Source organism: Phyllostomus discolor, chromosome 2 (genome assembly GCF_004126475.2).
Source record: "Phyllostomus discolor isolate MPI-MPIP mPhyDis1 chromosome 2, mPhyDis1.pri.v3, whole genome shotgun sequence".
Taxonomy (NCBI): Eukaryota; Metazoa; Chordata; class Mammalia; order Chiroptera; family Phyllostomidae; genus Phyllostomus; species Phyllostomus discolor.
Genome location: NC_040904.2, coordinates 178,069,732 through 178,086,758, shown reverse-complemented (window position 1 = coordinate 178,086,758; position 17,027 = coordinate 178,069,732). Strand labels below are relative to the sequence as shown.

The 17,027-nt window shown below is 40.8% G+C and overlaps 1 protein-coding gene across 2 annotated transcripts in view; it reads right to left on the bottom strand.

The window, feature by feature from the left end:
- The window catches only part of TMTC1 (transmembrane O-mannosyltransferase targeting cadherins 1), a 234,511-nt gene that overhangs the window by 16,745 nt on the left and 200,739 nt on the right, over positions 1 to 17,027 (bottom strand). For both annotated transcript variants that reach the window (XM_036019208.1, XM_028533351.2), the window contains exon 13: positions 11,862 to 11,970. In XM_036019208.1, coding sequence (XP_035875101.1) covers positions 11,862 to 11,970 — 109 coding nt within the window. The remainder of the gene's footprint in view (positions 1 to 11,861; positions 11,971 to 17,027) is intronic.

The following is a 17,027-nucleotide window of genomic DNA, read 5'->3' as shown; positions in this document are numbered from 1 at the left end:
ACTCCAGCAGAGTATTCAAGAGGTAAGAACACATCTGCAATCTGTTCCTGTGGCCACGAAACCATGACCTGCCCAAATGCATTTCAGCCAATAGTTTCGACTTCCTCTCTCATCAAAACTCTTTAAGTAACTCTATATGAGAAATAATCAATTAACTTGAATGTTTTTTTCTATTAATTTTTCTCAATCACTTTCCAACACAGAGATGAATAAGCAATATCTTAGAGGCAACCAGAGAAAGGTCACCCTGGCTAATCCCAGCCTGGGGAGTCTGTTCCCGAAAGCCCCGAGTTCCCAGTTTCCACCTGAAACTTCCAGCATCAGGATTTGATGCGGATGCCAAGTCTTTCTTTTTGTAAGACCGAATTCTCCATTTTACAAGGCACCTTTAAATGCACTAACATAGTCATAGACTATTTAAATTAGTAAAAAGGTATTAAAAATACAATAGATGAGATTTTTGGCACAGGGAATAAAAGAATATTAGAGCTGGACAGAACATTAATGGATACTAATTAACTACCATTTTTAACCACTAGAGAAACTTGGCTACAAAGTGCGTAACAGATTTGCCCAAGGTGTCCGAGCTACAGGGGGTCAGAGAATGTAGGTTTTCAGTGGACATTCAGGGAATCGGTAATCCTGGAATAAAAGCAGTTTCTGGAAATAAACAAGGGTGTGTCCAGCACCAAAAGAAACAGTTACACCTCTGGCTCTCCATCCACCCATCCGCTTGACAAGTATTTCACGAGCACCATTTGTGTGTCAAATACGGAGTTGAGACCTAAGAGTGAACAAGACAGACACCATCCTGAGTTCCCAGGAGACAGACACTTCAGACAAGAGGGAATTCAGACAAGAGGGCATTGCCAATGTATGGCGACAGTGTTGTGGAGAAGCACGAGGTACTTGGGAGGCAACAGAAAGTGACACCCAGACTTGGGTCGGATGGGCACTGCAGACCTGTCATGACCCAAATGGCCAGGGACGCTGGCCACCCTCAGCTCTAGTACCAGTGTCACAGGAAGACATGCTCAGAAAAGAAAAATCTGTAGCTACTTGAGATCTTAAAAACAGCCTTCTAACTAAACTGTGGGAGCATGGAAAGATGGTTTTCCTGAGAGAGATAAAATGGATGTCTTCAAATTCTAACTTGCTCAAGTCAAACACAATAGCTAACAACAGTTTTCAAGCACAACTACTGCTTTACCTGATGTGAATGAATTTCCTTTTCTTCCCCTATTTTCTTGCTTCTCCAAAAGAGGCATGGAGATCACCTTTTTCATATAAAACTTCTCTTATGTTTGGCTTTATGTGTTGGAGTTCCCTTAGAAATTCAATTTTCAAAGTCCAAAGAAGAAAAGGGATTTAAAAGACCGCTGTGTCAGAGGCAAACAATCACCTCTCTGTGCCCCGGTAAACCCCAAGGGTGGGCTCAGGACTCTGGCTCCATGAAAAATGCCTTCAATATCGGTCTTTCTTTTCCTTTCACGTGACTGTACATTTTCAAGGAATGATTAACTCCTTTTATTAAAAAATGAAAGAAGAAAAATACTGCAGAAGAAAAATACCTCCTAGCTGTTTATTTGAAATAAATTCTACCTCCTCTAGAAGGACAATGCATTTATCTTAAAAAGTAGTACTAGTAAACCCCCGAAGCTCAATTTCAGGCCCTCACTTTCATTTACGTCTTCTGGTTAGTTATCCCGCCCTAAGCCCAGCAATTCCTGGTCTCTACTGATTTGTACGATCCAGGGGAAATGAACATAAACTATTTGCAGAACAACTTTAATTAAAAATGTTGGGGACCTGACAAAACACACTGCCTGCTGTACATTAGAATCCCCAACCCACCGCAGCCTCAGCATGGGATCAGCCCGCAAGGGCAGCGGTTCCAGACGGGCAGCGGCAGCTGTGGCCTCCCCTGCAAGGTGCAGAGGCATTTCCGGCAGGGTGGGAATACAATGGGCCTTTGGGGAGAGAGAAAACGTACTCAGCATCTCCACTTTTTACCTGCTGTAATTCCCCAGCATGGTACGCTTTTTACCTGAAGGGAGGGAAAGGGAAAAGTAGAGCTTCTGAAGAAGGAGCCCTGACCGTGATTATTCTCTTGGACCAACTGGTATGTTTAGACAACATTTTTAATAGTTCAAGTTGCAGCAACCAGGAGGACACACAGACATGGGCTCAATGCAGCAATCCTAAAACTTCTTGGCTTCGGGATCCTTTTGCACTCTAAAAATTACTGAGGACCTCAAAAGAGCTTTGCTTATCTGAGCTGTATTTACCACAACAGAAATGAAGCTGAGAAATTTTAAAACATATTTATTAGTTTATTTAAATTTATTATAAACTCAAATATAACACATCCATGTGAAAAACAGTTATATTCTCCAAAGCAAAGAAAAATTAGAATTATTTTATATATTTTGCAGATCTTTTTAACACTTAGCTTAATAGAAGACAGTTGGATTCTCATATCTACTTTTATGCTCAATCTGTTTTTTTTTAAGTTGAAAACATGAGGAAAACCTGGCCTCACACAGACATTTACTTGGAAACTGGGAGAATATTTTAATAGCGTTTTCATAATTGTGGATACATCATGTATCCTCTACAAACCTACTGTATCCTCATGAGAGAATGAGAATGGAAAAGGCAAATTACTTGTTAGTACTATTTCAAAATCCACATAGGCCTTCTTGGACCCCAGGGGTCCCCTGTAAACCCTTTGTGAACAGCTGGCTTAGTGAGTGGCCTATAACTTGTGTATTTACTGTGTAGAAGTTACCGGCCGTGGCATTCCGGAGTGGTGGAGGACCTACTTCAGATGGGGATGGGGACAGAGCATTGTCCTCATGCCCTGACATCATGACCATGCATCTGAACGACTTTCGAGAGGGACCGTCATTCTGTCAATGATGTGAGCACACGGAGTCATAAGGTGTCTCCCCATTGACCAAATGACTTTATTTTGCTCATTTTTATTTTGGTCACTCAAAGGGGCCTAAAATCCAGATCTCCTGAGAGCAAGTCCCAGTGTATTTACTAGAAACCACACAGCACTGGTTACTCAGTGGTACGTGGAGGACAAGCAATGGGAAGTACTTGCTGCTGCAATTGTGCTACACCCTTAGCAAGGCATTGCTGAAATCTTGGACAGAGATCTGAATTCTTCAAAAGAGGATTGAAATACACCTACAAAATTAAACATGGAAAAGATTACATGAAAGATCCTCCCTCTTTCAGAGAATTCATGACTTTATTACGGCTAATGCATGACTTTATTTACTATTACAAACCTGGGAAGTTTAGGACCAGTGGAGGTGTTTAAACTCATGTAAATGACTTCTCTGAGAAACTTAAGACACAGCAGTTCAAAACAAAAAGCAGAGATTTTCTGCTTTTGCACCTTTTCCTTTGCTCTTTTGTTTTTTACAAAACATTTTTTTCCACTCATCAGGCATCAACAGGGACATTTATGAGAAACATGCTGTCAATATTTGATGTCTGGTCCTCTTTCTCATTAAACTGAAATGAATGAACTACCCTGGCAGTTCTCCACATCACGGAAATGTTAGGTATTTGCAAATCTGAACACCACCCATGATAATTTCAGTGAGAGAAACAGTTTAAAGAAGAAATGCCAAGAATCATTTTTTTAAAAAAAAGCTAAAAAGAGTATGACAAGCGTAAGCAACCACAGGGTATAACACTGTCAGGAGAGTGGAAAAAGAGAGAACACTCACATTTCATGAGCAGCTTTCTTCTCGTGCCATTTGAGCTTCATTCTCTGCATTTCTAGGCAACTGACTCTCCTATTAGAGGAAGGCACTTCGACTGTTCTCTGCCTTAGAGCCTTCACATGGTCTATTCCCCGTGGCCAGAAAGCTTGTCCTGTTCATTTATACCTAGTTATAATCTACAAGTTTTCTAGGTATCCGATTAAATATCACTATTCGGTCACTGTCCCCACTCCGCTTGTACCCTTTCCCACATTGGTTAGGTCCCCTTAACATTTTCACTGGGACTTTTCCCTTTGCCCGTTCGTCACAATTCTGTTAGATATTTGGGTGGAGGCCAATAATGTATTTCTTTGTTTAGGGGGTAAACTTACTGTCTAGACTCTGAGTTCCATGAGGATAAGGCCCACACCTTGCTACTTCAACAACCTCTAATGCCTGGTGGTAGCTAGAGGCTCAATAAATGTGTGCTGAATAATTAAGTCAATGAGTCCTTAAAGTAGGGTTCAGTTCAAGTTCAACTTGGCCACACATGCAATGCTATACATGGCTGAATCTACCCAAAAGGGGGCATTTTTAAAAGCCAGAAATTGACTCTGAACCTCTTAGTCTTAATCTATACTTCTAATTTATATTTTATTGTTCCAATTTTCATTCCTGTGTCAGGTGAAGTCATATCCCAAAATACATAAAAAGAAAATATTTTAAGTATTATCAAATTAATTAAATGGGTTTTTCAACAGGCTATAAAGCTGGGGCTTGCCATAATTTGCAGTGGTTCAGAGTCATAAACAATGTTAATTTTATTTCCTTTACTGCTAGTGTATTGTAAGCTATATAATCTGTGGCAAGCATAAGCTGGTTAAAAATGATGGCGGGTCTGTAAATGTTTATAATTCTATCTGCAAAGCTGGAGGACAGCCAGTTCTGAATGCTAATGGAGAACCAGGAGAGAGCAGCGAGCCAGAGACCACCCCAACTTTAAATCTGAGAGTGTATTTGTTGTCCTTTGTTTTCTTCTGGCTGCAACAGACACACAGGAGCAGGGGCTTCCTTCTGCATCCTCTTATGTATCTAATTTCTATGACAACTCACCCACCCGGGTTTCCTCTGACACTTTTCTTGTCCCTTCTGGCCCCTTGTGCACCCATCCTCACTAACTATGGCCGGTTCCCACAGTCCAGTCTCAGGACGCTGACATCACACAGTGAAAGAGCAGTAGGGGAGGGGCTGAGAGACCAGGCTCTAGTCCAGGTCCTGCCACTGATTATCTGTAGGACCTTGGCCAGCACTTAATTCTGTGCACCTCAATCTTTATCTGAAAAATGAGAAATTAACAGATAATGTAAGGTTCTCTCCCCATACTATTCTTTATTTTCCCCTCAGAGAAATTACCTACTCATAATATTGTTTCATTTTTTTCTAAGTCTTAAATTCACTTTTCCATCCCTGATCTCTCTCACTGCCATCTGTCCATATGCCACTTTCATTTCAATGTTTCACTAGCACTCAAGACATAAAGGTTTTACTCTGCTGGTGGCAGAGCATATTGGTACCACTCTCTTGGAAAGCAATTTAGTAATGAATCCCAAGAGTGGTTTCATAAGGTGCCTCAATGAAACATGCTAATCCTCTTTGATATGGGAATTCTACTTCTAGGAATCTGTCATTAAGAAATGATTCAGAATATTGTTTTTAAAAAGCCATAGAAGGATAAAGCTCACACACACACACACACACACACACACAAATGACCAGCAGCTAGGATATTATGTAAATTATAATGCATCACTTGATAAACTAGTATGATTCCATTAAAATGGTATTTATGGAGGCCATTTAGCACCATGAAAATACATCACATTACATAAAATTTAATGGTAAGTGCAAAATACAGGATACAAGCTATATGTGAATATAAGTATGAAAACAAAAGAAATACATTTAAAAGATCTGCAGGATATTAAGAAATGAAATATTTGTTGTTTCCAGATTTGTTACAGGTGAAAGAAATATTTTTCGGATTTTGCACACTTTCCACTACATGTTCATACTACTCCTGGAATGGGCACCAGTGTTGAAGCTGCTCTCATGGCCTCCCTTCCTCAAATCTGCTGCTCCCTGGCTTCCCCACGGCTGCTAGTGCTCCGTCGGTCTTCTCAGCCCTTCAGGCACTCTGCGCTCCAGTTCTTAACTTTCTGTTTTTCTTTTCCTTTCATCCTTCACACGCAGATAGTCTCTCAGGACAGAGGAAATCTATTCCCACAGCCCAGTTTATCCATTCCTACGCTTTATTTCTGATACAAGGCTCTCAGCTACTCACGCCAGAATGCATTTAAAGCCTCCTCCAAAATACCTCCCATATTTCCACAGGATTTTCCTCTTCACAATTTTTAAAACCCACCACTCAGACACTTAACCTTTGCTTTCTATTACATATCAATTTCAAACTTGGGCTGCAGTATGTTCTATCATATAATGTCTTTTCAAGCTCTTTATCCTATTTTTCAAATGTCCCCTTTTCAGATGCTCCACTCTGCCCTGGTTTACTTACCACCTTCAGATTGCAAAAGAGTAAGAAACACAATACTAGTCAGGGAAAACCCCTAGAAGGTCTTATTATGTACACTCATGGTTTTATTAGCAGTATAGGAAATGGTGTCAACAGACAGCAGCATGCTCACAGTAAGAGCAGGGCACTGCCAAATAGTCCTTCCTTCTCTCCTTCCTTCCTATCTACCTACCTACCTACCTATGGAGTTATAACCTTAGATGCAGGGGTGGGGGAAGATTTCAGAAGGAATCTAACAAAATCTCTCACAACACCCTTGTGGCCAAGAGTATCAGGGGGACCCCAAAAAGCAGAATTATCTTCTGGAGGGCAGGCCCCTTGTAGTATAGGCTCCCCCCACTAGGTGAGTGTTCTAGGAACCCATCTGTATACCAGCTGGTGTTGTTGTGAGACTGCTTTTGGCTTCAGTGAATTTTTTTTGAAGACTCTTTCAACGTGTTTGTCAATTTCATGATGGGTGATTTATGAGCACACCTGCCCACACCACACTGAGTGTTCAGCAGTTTTTGGCCAAACAGAGCATGACCTCCATGCTCCACCCTCCCTATTCACCCAATCTTGCCCTGAGTGACTTTTTTTGTTTGTTTCCCTGGATGAAAAAAGTCCTCAAGGTGAAATGTTTTGCTGATGTGGAAGAGTTAAACAAAAAACGGTAGCTGCACTAAAAGCCATCAAAATCGATGAGTTCAAAAACTGTTTCGAGCAGTGGAAAAAAGTCTTAGTAGGTGTATTGCATCATATGGAAACTACTTTGAAGGTGACTGAAGTTTAAACATATAAGAATAACTACACATTTTTTATAAATAAATTCCGGGTTTTTGAGGGCCCCCGTTGTATAATTCAACAAATTAACCAAAAGTTGAATAACTGTACCTAGAATCTTGGGTAAAATAGAGGGTCAACCTGGAGAAAAAATTCTACAGCCACAACTTGGGGTTCTGCTGTGACCCAAGCAACACCATTTACTAACACTGTAAATAAATAACTAGAAGCTATTCTTACTCAATTTGCCAACTGAAACAGCTGGAAAGGGTAGTTAATACAATGAATGGCATAAAAATAAATAAAAAGTCCTGAAATTTTAGGCTGATATAAAGAAGTGGAGATAAAATAAGATAAAGATGAATTCTTTCATCCAGGGTATAAAAACTTGCCTGCAAAATGGGTGAGACCTAGATTAACGATCCTCCACTTTCTTAGGATTTTCAGTTGATTGGGTCTCCAGTCTGAGCCAGGTTATCGTGTGGATGCTAAACAACTAACAGTACTCATTTTAGGGTGTGAAATAACAGGTACACAAGACAGGGAAGTAAGTATTTCTATTCCACCATGAGCTTATGAACTAGTTGGAGAAGCCACTTCAATTTGGGGGCCACATTGTTGTAGAGAAAATAGGTAATCCAGAGGTTAGGCAAAGCGACATGACTGGAGGGAAGTATTTGGAAACCAGGGTAAATGAGAAACAAGTTTAAAGAAGTGGGGCTATCTGAGAGGAGAGACGATTAAAGACGTGACAAGACGACTGTGCTCAACAAGCTCTCTGTTGCACTGGGCCCAAAGGGAGCAAATGACAGAACGGGTGGTTTCAGTTCCACGTAGGAAAGTTTTTTAACATTAGATCGGCCCCAACCACGGTAAGCATGGGCTGTCCATGTGCAAAGGTGGCCCTGGTAGGTGAGCTGAGAAGGGAGGGTTTCACAAGTGTGTCTCAGACTGGCCAAGGTCTGCACATTGCTTTCATATACCTGGGTGTTTGAAATTGTGGAATGCTGTTAAATAAGGTTGTGCCAGTTTCCCTCCACACACAAAGGATTCATTTTGCTTCCAAAGAATGTGAAGCTAGGTGGATTTTCCTCTAACAGTTTTTCTGTGCCTTGCTTGTATATCTGAGGCTTTCTTTTTATTGCTAAAGAATTCAAAACATGAAGACAAGATGTTAAAAGAGAGGGAAGGCAATCCTGGGTTATAGCGCTCGGGCCCTCTGTCTCTTTGATGTTCAAGTCCACTGCCCGGAGGAGCAGCACAGACAGTCTTTCCATCTTCCAATTATGCTCTTAGATCTCACAGCATTCTGCATCTGAACCCAGAATAGGAGAGACTGGTGAAAGAAGTGGCCTTTGTATGTGAGAAGAGATCACGGCCATAGTCATAACTGTTTTTCATAAAAATTGCTCACAACTTCAACTATGAGATATGCAATAACGTTACATCACCTTGCCATTGTGATTCTCAAAAAATAAATCTATTACATAATTGATTTAAATAAAGCATTTGACACTTATTAAACATAAATGATGAAAAAGTATATGCCGTCCTTTTTAGTCATTACCACCTATAAAATTTGTTAATAGTAAGATACTGCAGAATGGACTGAAATAAATTTCAAGGTCATTAAACATCTCTATCATTTTAAAAATAGTAAATTTTTAATGAACTTAGAGTTCATCAATTTGGAAAAAGAATACAATGGAAACTTTCATATATTTATTATAGCAAATCACTTTTCACATATTAACATATTAAAACTTTATTTGTGTAGAAACAATAGCACTAATTACATTGGAGCCTTAAGCTATTCATTAGCATGTAATTGATGTTAAACAAGATTGTTTTAGACACCCTAAAGTATTAGAGGCTTAAGAGACAGTGAGCATAATTTACAGTATTTATCAATATTCAGGTTTGGAAACTGAGTCACAGAGGGGTGAAGCACTGCCCACCCAAGTCTGAGCAGTTGGTTACCGTGAAGTGAGGTCTAGGACCAGGTGCCCCCATTCACTGTCAAATGCTTGTAGTAGCACAGCACGGAGTAACTGAGTCCCCAAGTAACCGAAGTTAAGACATGCTGTCTGAATGCCTGCCTTACACAGTAAACTCTCTTGAGCCCTAGTGAAGGAATATGTATACAGAAAAGAAACTGCTTTTATTTAAAAACAAACAAACAAACAAACAAACTTGTAGTCTTGCAAGGAAAATAAACCTGGGAAACTAAGTCATAGTTCTATTATAAAATTGTTATAAGTTAAGATATCAATCTAAGAAATTAAAGTATATGATTTAGTCAATATGTGTTTCCTAAAAAGTTATAGGAGCTTCAAGACCACTGAACTCACCATGAGATGGGAAGGTGGAAGAATGTTGAGGAGGGAAGTGGAAGCTGACTTGGACCTTGAAAAACAGGGAGGTTGTGGAGGGAGAGAAGGGAAAGACGGCATAACAGAAAGATGGAACCGTGTGAGCATCTGTAAAGAGCGCCGCCAGAACAGCGTCCCGTGGTGTTACTAGTACTATTAGATAAGTGATATTGTCATTTATCTGAAGGGTCATTTTCACCAAGAAGAGAAATTTAACAGTTACTATTTGTCCTGGTGAGTTGTGAAAAAAAGATATGAATGGGAACTATTAATGCAATGCCTTATTTATGTATTTACTTACTTATACCTCATTATTTCACAAAGAAACTGAGGCAGCTTTAAAAAATATAGAACATAAACTGAATAAAAATTATTAAGGAAAATGATCATAAACCCAAGATTAAAAGCAGCACTCACGGAGAAGCAGATTGTATAGTCTAGATTGGCTGTTAGTCGGAGGTGGGGCTTAGGGCGGATGGAAATAGATTTAATCTTTCCAGGATTTGCAAGATTTTTCATGCATTAGATTAAAAATAAAATGCAAACCTTGTAATTCAAAAGCCTAGCCTTTCCTAATATTGAAACGTGAGAGAAATTTCTCCCTGGAGACATCATAAAGAAGTCACCGATTGATGTAGGAGGTGCTGGCTTCACCCCCACCCCTGACCCCATGAGTGAAATGACTAATTTCACACGGCTATCCCTCAGTGCAGGACAAGAGCATCATGCAGAGGCATGACTCAGCTACAAAACAGGGTGGCCCACAGGCCCAGCCTTTCTTGTAACATAAGGGTAAATTTAGAGTGTGTGCTGGATTGGAGGGATGTGCTCCATGTTCTTCAGTTCATATTGGTACATGTATTTACTCAGTATTTATTGATTGCATGCCATGTGACAGGCGTGAAGATATAGACATGAATAAAAACAGGCAGCCATTCTCATGGAGTTAAGTATTCTAGTGGTGGGAGAAGGATCACAGGCAAATAAATGTATGACAGATGGTGGGAAAGGATATGGGGGAAAGTAAGGCAGGGTAAGGTGATAGAGAACATGGTGGGCAGTGTGAGATTCATATTTAGAAAGGGTAGTCACACACCAGCTCTCTGATATGGTAATATCTGGGCTAAAACCAGCAGGATACGAGGAAGGAAACACTAAGATGTCGGGGGGTGGGGGGGAAGTATCACATGCAAGGGGAAGAGTTTGTGCGAAGGCCCTAAGTGAGGAGCATGCTTTGCACATCTGAGTAGCTGGAAGATGGCCAGTTGAGCATCAGCAGGGAGAGGGTCTTCTGAAAATAAAGGATGCTGAATGAGGTGAGAGAAGGGAGGAATGATGGAGTCCATCATTTCTTCAGAAAACCCCTACTGTGTCTGTTTCAGCACAGGCCAAAGGCAGCTGAGGTCTGCCAGTGGATACCATAGAACACGACCATCATCATTTTAGCACAAATATTGAGCTAAAACCGGCATTAAAATCACTCACTAGAGACACGGGCTTTTGTCTAAAGCCACTCACATTACACATAGACTATTAGAGCGAGAAAACTACACTTACCATTTCTGACACGTAAATATCCATAGAATGTCTTAATTTTGTATCCTGGTGAAACCTCCAAAGTTTTTCAAATGCAAATTGCACCCCTAGGTACCTGACATGCACTACCAAGTCGTCCATTACATTTAAGCCAGCTGAGTGGTGCAGGGCATCTCTCAAGGGTGTTCTGCTTGATTTTAAACACAATCTGGCAATTGTATGAGAGCAGAACCTACCATATCGAGGGCACTTACGTGTGTCAACAAAACTGCCATCAATTTGGAAAAGACAACTTACTTTTGTGTCCCCATAGCAGGGGCAGGCATCCAGCACACTGACAAGCGGTACCAAATCAGTTAGACACAAGCGGAAAGAAGGAGGGGAATCAAAATATTCCTTTATTTTATACCAAGAGAAATGTTGTCTCAGGAGCCTGTCCTATAAGCCTTTGTGATCTTCTAACAGATATTAAGACACTGGGTCTATAAGAGGATTGATAATTGGTTCCATATTAAGTTTAGAGATCTCAGTACCTTAACGATCCCCCCAGAAAAATTCGGTAAGTAAAATAGTAATAAAGCCAGCAAGTACCATGTGTTGTTTGTCACAGATTTTGGCCCAAAGTGACAGAGAATATATCAAAGGCCTATAATGAACCATTTTAGTCTAAAGATCACCTTACACCACACAGAATATATTAGAGTGAGAATACTATGCTTGTAATTTCTGTCAAGAAGAAAACTGACATAGGGGTTAGGTGTCCAGTGTGAGTTTATAAACTGAACCATGAGTATCAAAACCTGTGTAATATTAATTTATTCATTCAACAGTAAAATTAAAAAAAAATATTATGTGAAATTAAATGGAAACCATCACCTGCTCAGCCAGTAATGAAGCTAAGCTTGAATAAGCATCTGCAAACTCTGGACCATATTTAATGGAATCCTTCAGTAAAGTGATAGCCTCTTCTTTTTTCTCCTGGGACCTATAGATTATAAGAGGGGGGAAAAACATCTTTTAATAAAACTTTGTTTTGATCATCTGATTAGGCTTTAAGATCTATTTGTTTTAGCCAAGAGTAACTGATCCACTCTGCAAATGAGCTGCAAATGAATTGGTTTTATTGCAAATGAATTGAACTACACTGTCTCAAGGTGTTAACAGTTTCAGCCTCTGAATTCTCAGGGGAAAGACATGTTAAGGCATAAATGATGCTGCAGGTCATTCACTAATTTTTCTGTCTTCATTTCCTATTATGCACTTTTGGGGAGTTTTACTGAATATCTTTCAAGTTTGTTAGCCAGAAAGTTAGCCTCTCAGAGCAGCAACTTTGTGGCAAGTTGTGTGCGCAGCTGGGTGGCTTCGGAGCCAGGCGCTGGGCTGTGGAAGATGATATGAGCCCTGGGCAATGCACCGCCCCTCTGTGGGGCGGGGCCCTGTGCCGAGGCCGAGCAGCCCTTAAACGACAAGCCAGCCAGCCTGCCCACATTAGTCTTTGTTTTTATAACTGAGAGATGTACATTTTACACATAACTTATGACATTAGAAAGTACTGTGACTACCAGCTGGCAAACAACGATCAGCTCTTTTGCCATCATATTTTTACTATGACTTGAGGCTGGGTCTGTTGTTTTTCATTTCAATCTTCTCCCAGTGATTATGCCTTTGGTTCAAAGAGTACCCAAGGCCCCAGAGTCATTACCACTATATTGGGTGACAGCTCCCTTTCCTCTTAGTGCCATGAAGAAACCCTGGGTCATTCTCCTAGTATCACAATCTTTGATGCCGAAAATAGCTGCTGGCAATGATTGACTTTGCTACTCGTACAATCCCACAAACTCTGATCACTTGCTAAGTGCTAGATATTGTAAATGGCAAAAGAAGTGGAATGAGGAACTATTGGGCACATGGCCAAGGGAGCCCCATCTTTACCAGCCACCAGTACTGAATTGTGTGCTTCCATTCTTACTATTTAGAATCAACAATCATTTACTCAGCAATAAATATCTACCACATGCTCTGGTAAGTTTTCGTGTAATGTTATTAATTTAATTCTCATGACCATCTCATGTAGCAGGTATTATTCTCTTATACTCATGTTCTCTAATGAGAAAATTTGGATTCAGAAAAGTCAAGTGACTCATCATATTCACATAATCCATCTTCTGAGTCAAGAGCCAGCGCTCCTCTAGCACACCATGCCTGCTCATTCTAACTACCGATTTACCTCTGATGACCTTGCTGCTCCAAGTGCGATTCATGGACCAGTGTCATCGACATCGCCTAGGAGCTTGTGAAAGACACACAGTCTCAGGCCCTAAACAGACCCATCAAACCACAGCCTGCATGTTAAAAAGACTCTCAGGTAATCTGTGCACATGCTGAGATTGCGGCATAATTGCTCCATGAATTATTAAAAGTGGCTGAAAGTAGCTCCTGCTACAGAAACCCCTCAGGCTTCAGTCTCTGCAGGATAAAGATCTGCAGAGGGAAAACTAATATTGACTCCCATGCCTGAGTTCCAAGTGTTAGAAGCAGCCTATTACAAGGTGATTTTACTTGGAAGATAGCCTTTTATCACAGAGCTTGGGAAAAAAAAAAGTCGTGTTTCTGGTGCATACCTTGCATTTAACTATTTAATGTAGCAAACATTTATCATTGTCTTTTACGTGTTAGCTGTTTCCTGAAGAAGGTGGCTGTCTGTGCTGTCCTCTCCTCTTTGCGGTCTAGCTGACTCCTATTGGTCTCCTCTCCATGCACAGTCCTGCCCTGGCATTAAAGTGCAACCCCTGTGTCCCTAAGTAGATTGTCCTTGGGATGTGGCTTTAAAGTTGCACGGTTATAAAACATTTGCATTACAGCTCTCTTGGTGCTGCTTTCATGTCGATTCATTTATTTCAGTCAACACATTTAAAGAGGGTCTGGAAGATTCTGTGGAGGTCACTGTGTTTACATACTCTCGAGTTTCTATTCTAAAATATTTCTTGAAGTATTTCTTGACTGGCACATATTTTTAAATAAAAACTTCTTTTTTTAACACTGGTAATTTTACTGTTGGTTTCACGGTTAGCAGGGCTCTTCCTCTGAGGATTTTGTAAATCTTTATTAACATTAATTTGGAAATTTGCTCCAAATCCAAAGGAAAATATGGATTTAGGAAATTAAGGCTGAATATTAAGTGCCTCAGGATGTAATTTAGCTTGGATAGTCTTCAAAATTAGCAGGAAAAAACCAACAATTTGATTGTCAAATTTTCAGTCCAAATGGCAACTTAAACCTTTTATGTATGAACTCAGTGAGATCAATTAGCTCTTAAAATAGTCCATGATCATTGGTGAGACATAGTGAAAAACTTAGCATCAAAGTTATGTATAGGGAACTTGAATTCTTTATGAAAACTGTATTTCTATGAATCTCTGAAGGGACGGACTGGCACACTTTCAGAAAACCACAGTATCTCACAATTTTGTTTACTGTGAACACTGCAATATGTAAATACACGGGCAGACAGGCCATTTCCTCTTGGCTTCGCACCCTCAGTGGCTCTACTTCCCCATGAGAGCCTTGGAGAGTTGGTCATCAGACACCGAGGGGGTCAGGCACGTGCCATCTTAACCAGCTGTTATAAAAACTTTTTAATGAAAGCCCTAAAAATTAATGTGATAATTTTGTTGTTTTTGTTTCCGAAAGGGAAACAAATAGTAGGTATGTTAACTTAGAGGGAAATAGAAGACCTATTTCTTCTGTGGTCTCTCTTTGCCCACCCTTTGGTGGGAGTTTATGAAATAGGTGTGGATTTGACACAGTAACTTATAGCAGATAATTCACCTAAATGGAAACTTCCTTGGTCACCTGGTCATGCGATTACCACATGAGAACTTAGCTTCACTTCAACCTGTTTCTGAAGAGCATCCCTCTCACATTTATGTTACGGCCCATGTCCTTCTGATAATTAGCTCATATTAAAAAAAAAAAAAACAGGGGCAATACTCCTATAGTCCTACTAGATTATTGCAATCTGGAGCACACCTTACTCAGTTCTGCTTGCTAACACACCTGAGTTGGTACCCTTAGTTTGCAACCTGTTTCCAGTTCCCTCTCTTCTCCTTTCATGACATACAGACAACTGCAACCAACATTTGTTTTCCTAGAGCATCCACCTATTTCCTTACATAAACGTCTTCACCAATACCCTACTGCCTACAGACTCTTAGTTTCACACCCTCTATGTCATGGTTCTGACCACTGTTTAAACATACCCAGGTGTCCACTAGTCCAGCTGGACTGGGTGGCCTTTGACAACTATTCCCCAGAACTTGAGATCTCCTACTCCTCTGCCCTTGCTGTCCCTTAAAACCACTTGGGGTGCTTTTCAAAAGACCTTGGTGTTATGAGGTTGGGCCTCCTCATGGGAAGCTCTCTTCAGGGATGTGGCAGCCATCCGGATCTGAGAACTGTGGGTATAGTCTAACCTCCTTGGTTTACAGTAGTGGAAACAGAGAGTCGGGGGCCTCAGTGATCTGCCCTGGTCTCAGGCAAAAAGGAAGGCCACGCCCAGGTCTGGTGCCTCTCAGCCCAGCACTCCTGCCTGCACCTCACAGGTGGCTTTCTCTTCCTGCTCACATAACTTCTGCTCCCTGGGAGCCTTCCCTGACTCAACCAGCTCACAGCATGATCCCCTCCTCAGGGCTCCTAAACATGTAACAAAGTTAGCAACCACATAGACGCTCCCTCTTTTATATTTTGGTTTTCTTTTTGCAACCAAGAACAAAACAAACAAAACATAACAAAAAAGGTGGCAGGGGATTCCCTGTTAGGAGCCCTGTTCCGGCCTCCGAAAGGGCAGCTGCTCTCTGCCCTCTCGCGGGCTCAGCACGTGAAGGGCTCCCAGCGCGGCCTCCCGCAGGAGGGTGCAGGCTTGTGTATGAGTGAAGGGGTCAAGCAGACAGGTCTTTCAAACTGTGTTTGCCATTACTGAACATTTTACTCCCCCCGAAGAACAGAGTGATTCTTTTGCGTTATTTATTTTAATTCCCACTAAGCAGTATGAATTAGGTAGAATTATCTTCATTTTAAGTACTAGCGACCACAACCCCAACAACAATAAAAAACACTGAGATTGGGAGAGATGGAGTGATTTTCCCACGGCACACAGCTACTCTAACAGCAGGACTCTGTGGTTTGGAACTTCGAATACAGCACACCCATCCACAGGCCACAGCCCGCACTTGTGCCTCCACTCTCCTGAATGTTATGCGTCGTGTCTGTGACCAGTACCGGGTTTTCAGTGCCTTCATGCACAAGACCCATGTCTTATTCACGCTGCTTACTTCTTTTATCCCAGCGATCTGCACAAGGTGGAAATTCAGTAAGTTTAGTACCGGGATCTGCACAGAGTAGAAATTCAATAATTGCTAAATTACTTTTTAAAAACCATGGTTTTTCTGCTTTCTGTATTTTTAGATCTTTGCAAATCTCTTTGAAGTTTTCCGATAGTCTAATAAAAATTTGACAGAGGATAATACAATCCATTTTATACCTCTGTTTCTATACCTCTTTCAATATTATCGAAGTGATCCTAAGGCCGGCAGAAGCACCCGATGCTTGGAATCATAAAAAAAGTGACAAGTTTAGTTTCCATTTTATGAGCCCTTCTATCTTACCAGGCACCGCTGAGCAGCTTCTCTACCTTGAGTCTGCACAGTGGTTAAAAGCACAGGCTCAAAAACCAGGGCTGGGTTTGGGCTCTGCTCCTACCGTTTACGAGCTGTGATTCCTCAGGCAAATTATCTGACCTCCTTGTGTTTCGGGCTCACAGTAGGTATGATGTATGTTTTGGTTTTTATTAGTTTATTTAATGTTTCTAAAAATCACCCATTAAAATCAACCTCTCTCTTCTTTTTAAATTTTAAAATAAAGCAGAATGTGGTGTTTTTTGAAATTCCCTCAAAAGTAATATACTTCCACTTTTTACACCATTCCCCCCAAAATTTAGCTTAGACATCAGAGTGATTTTTCTCCAGTGTCTGATATCACGGTGGA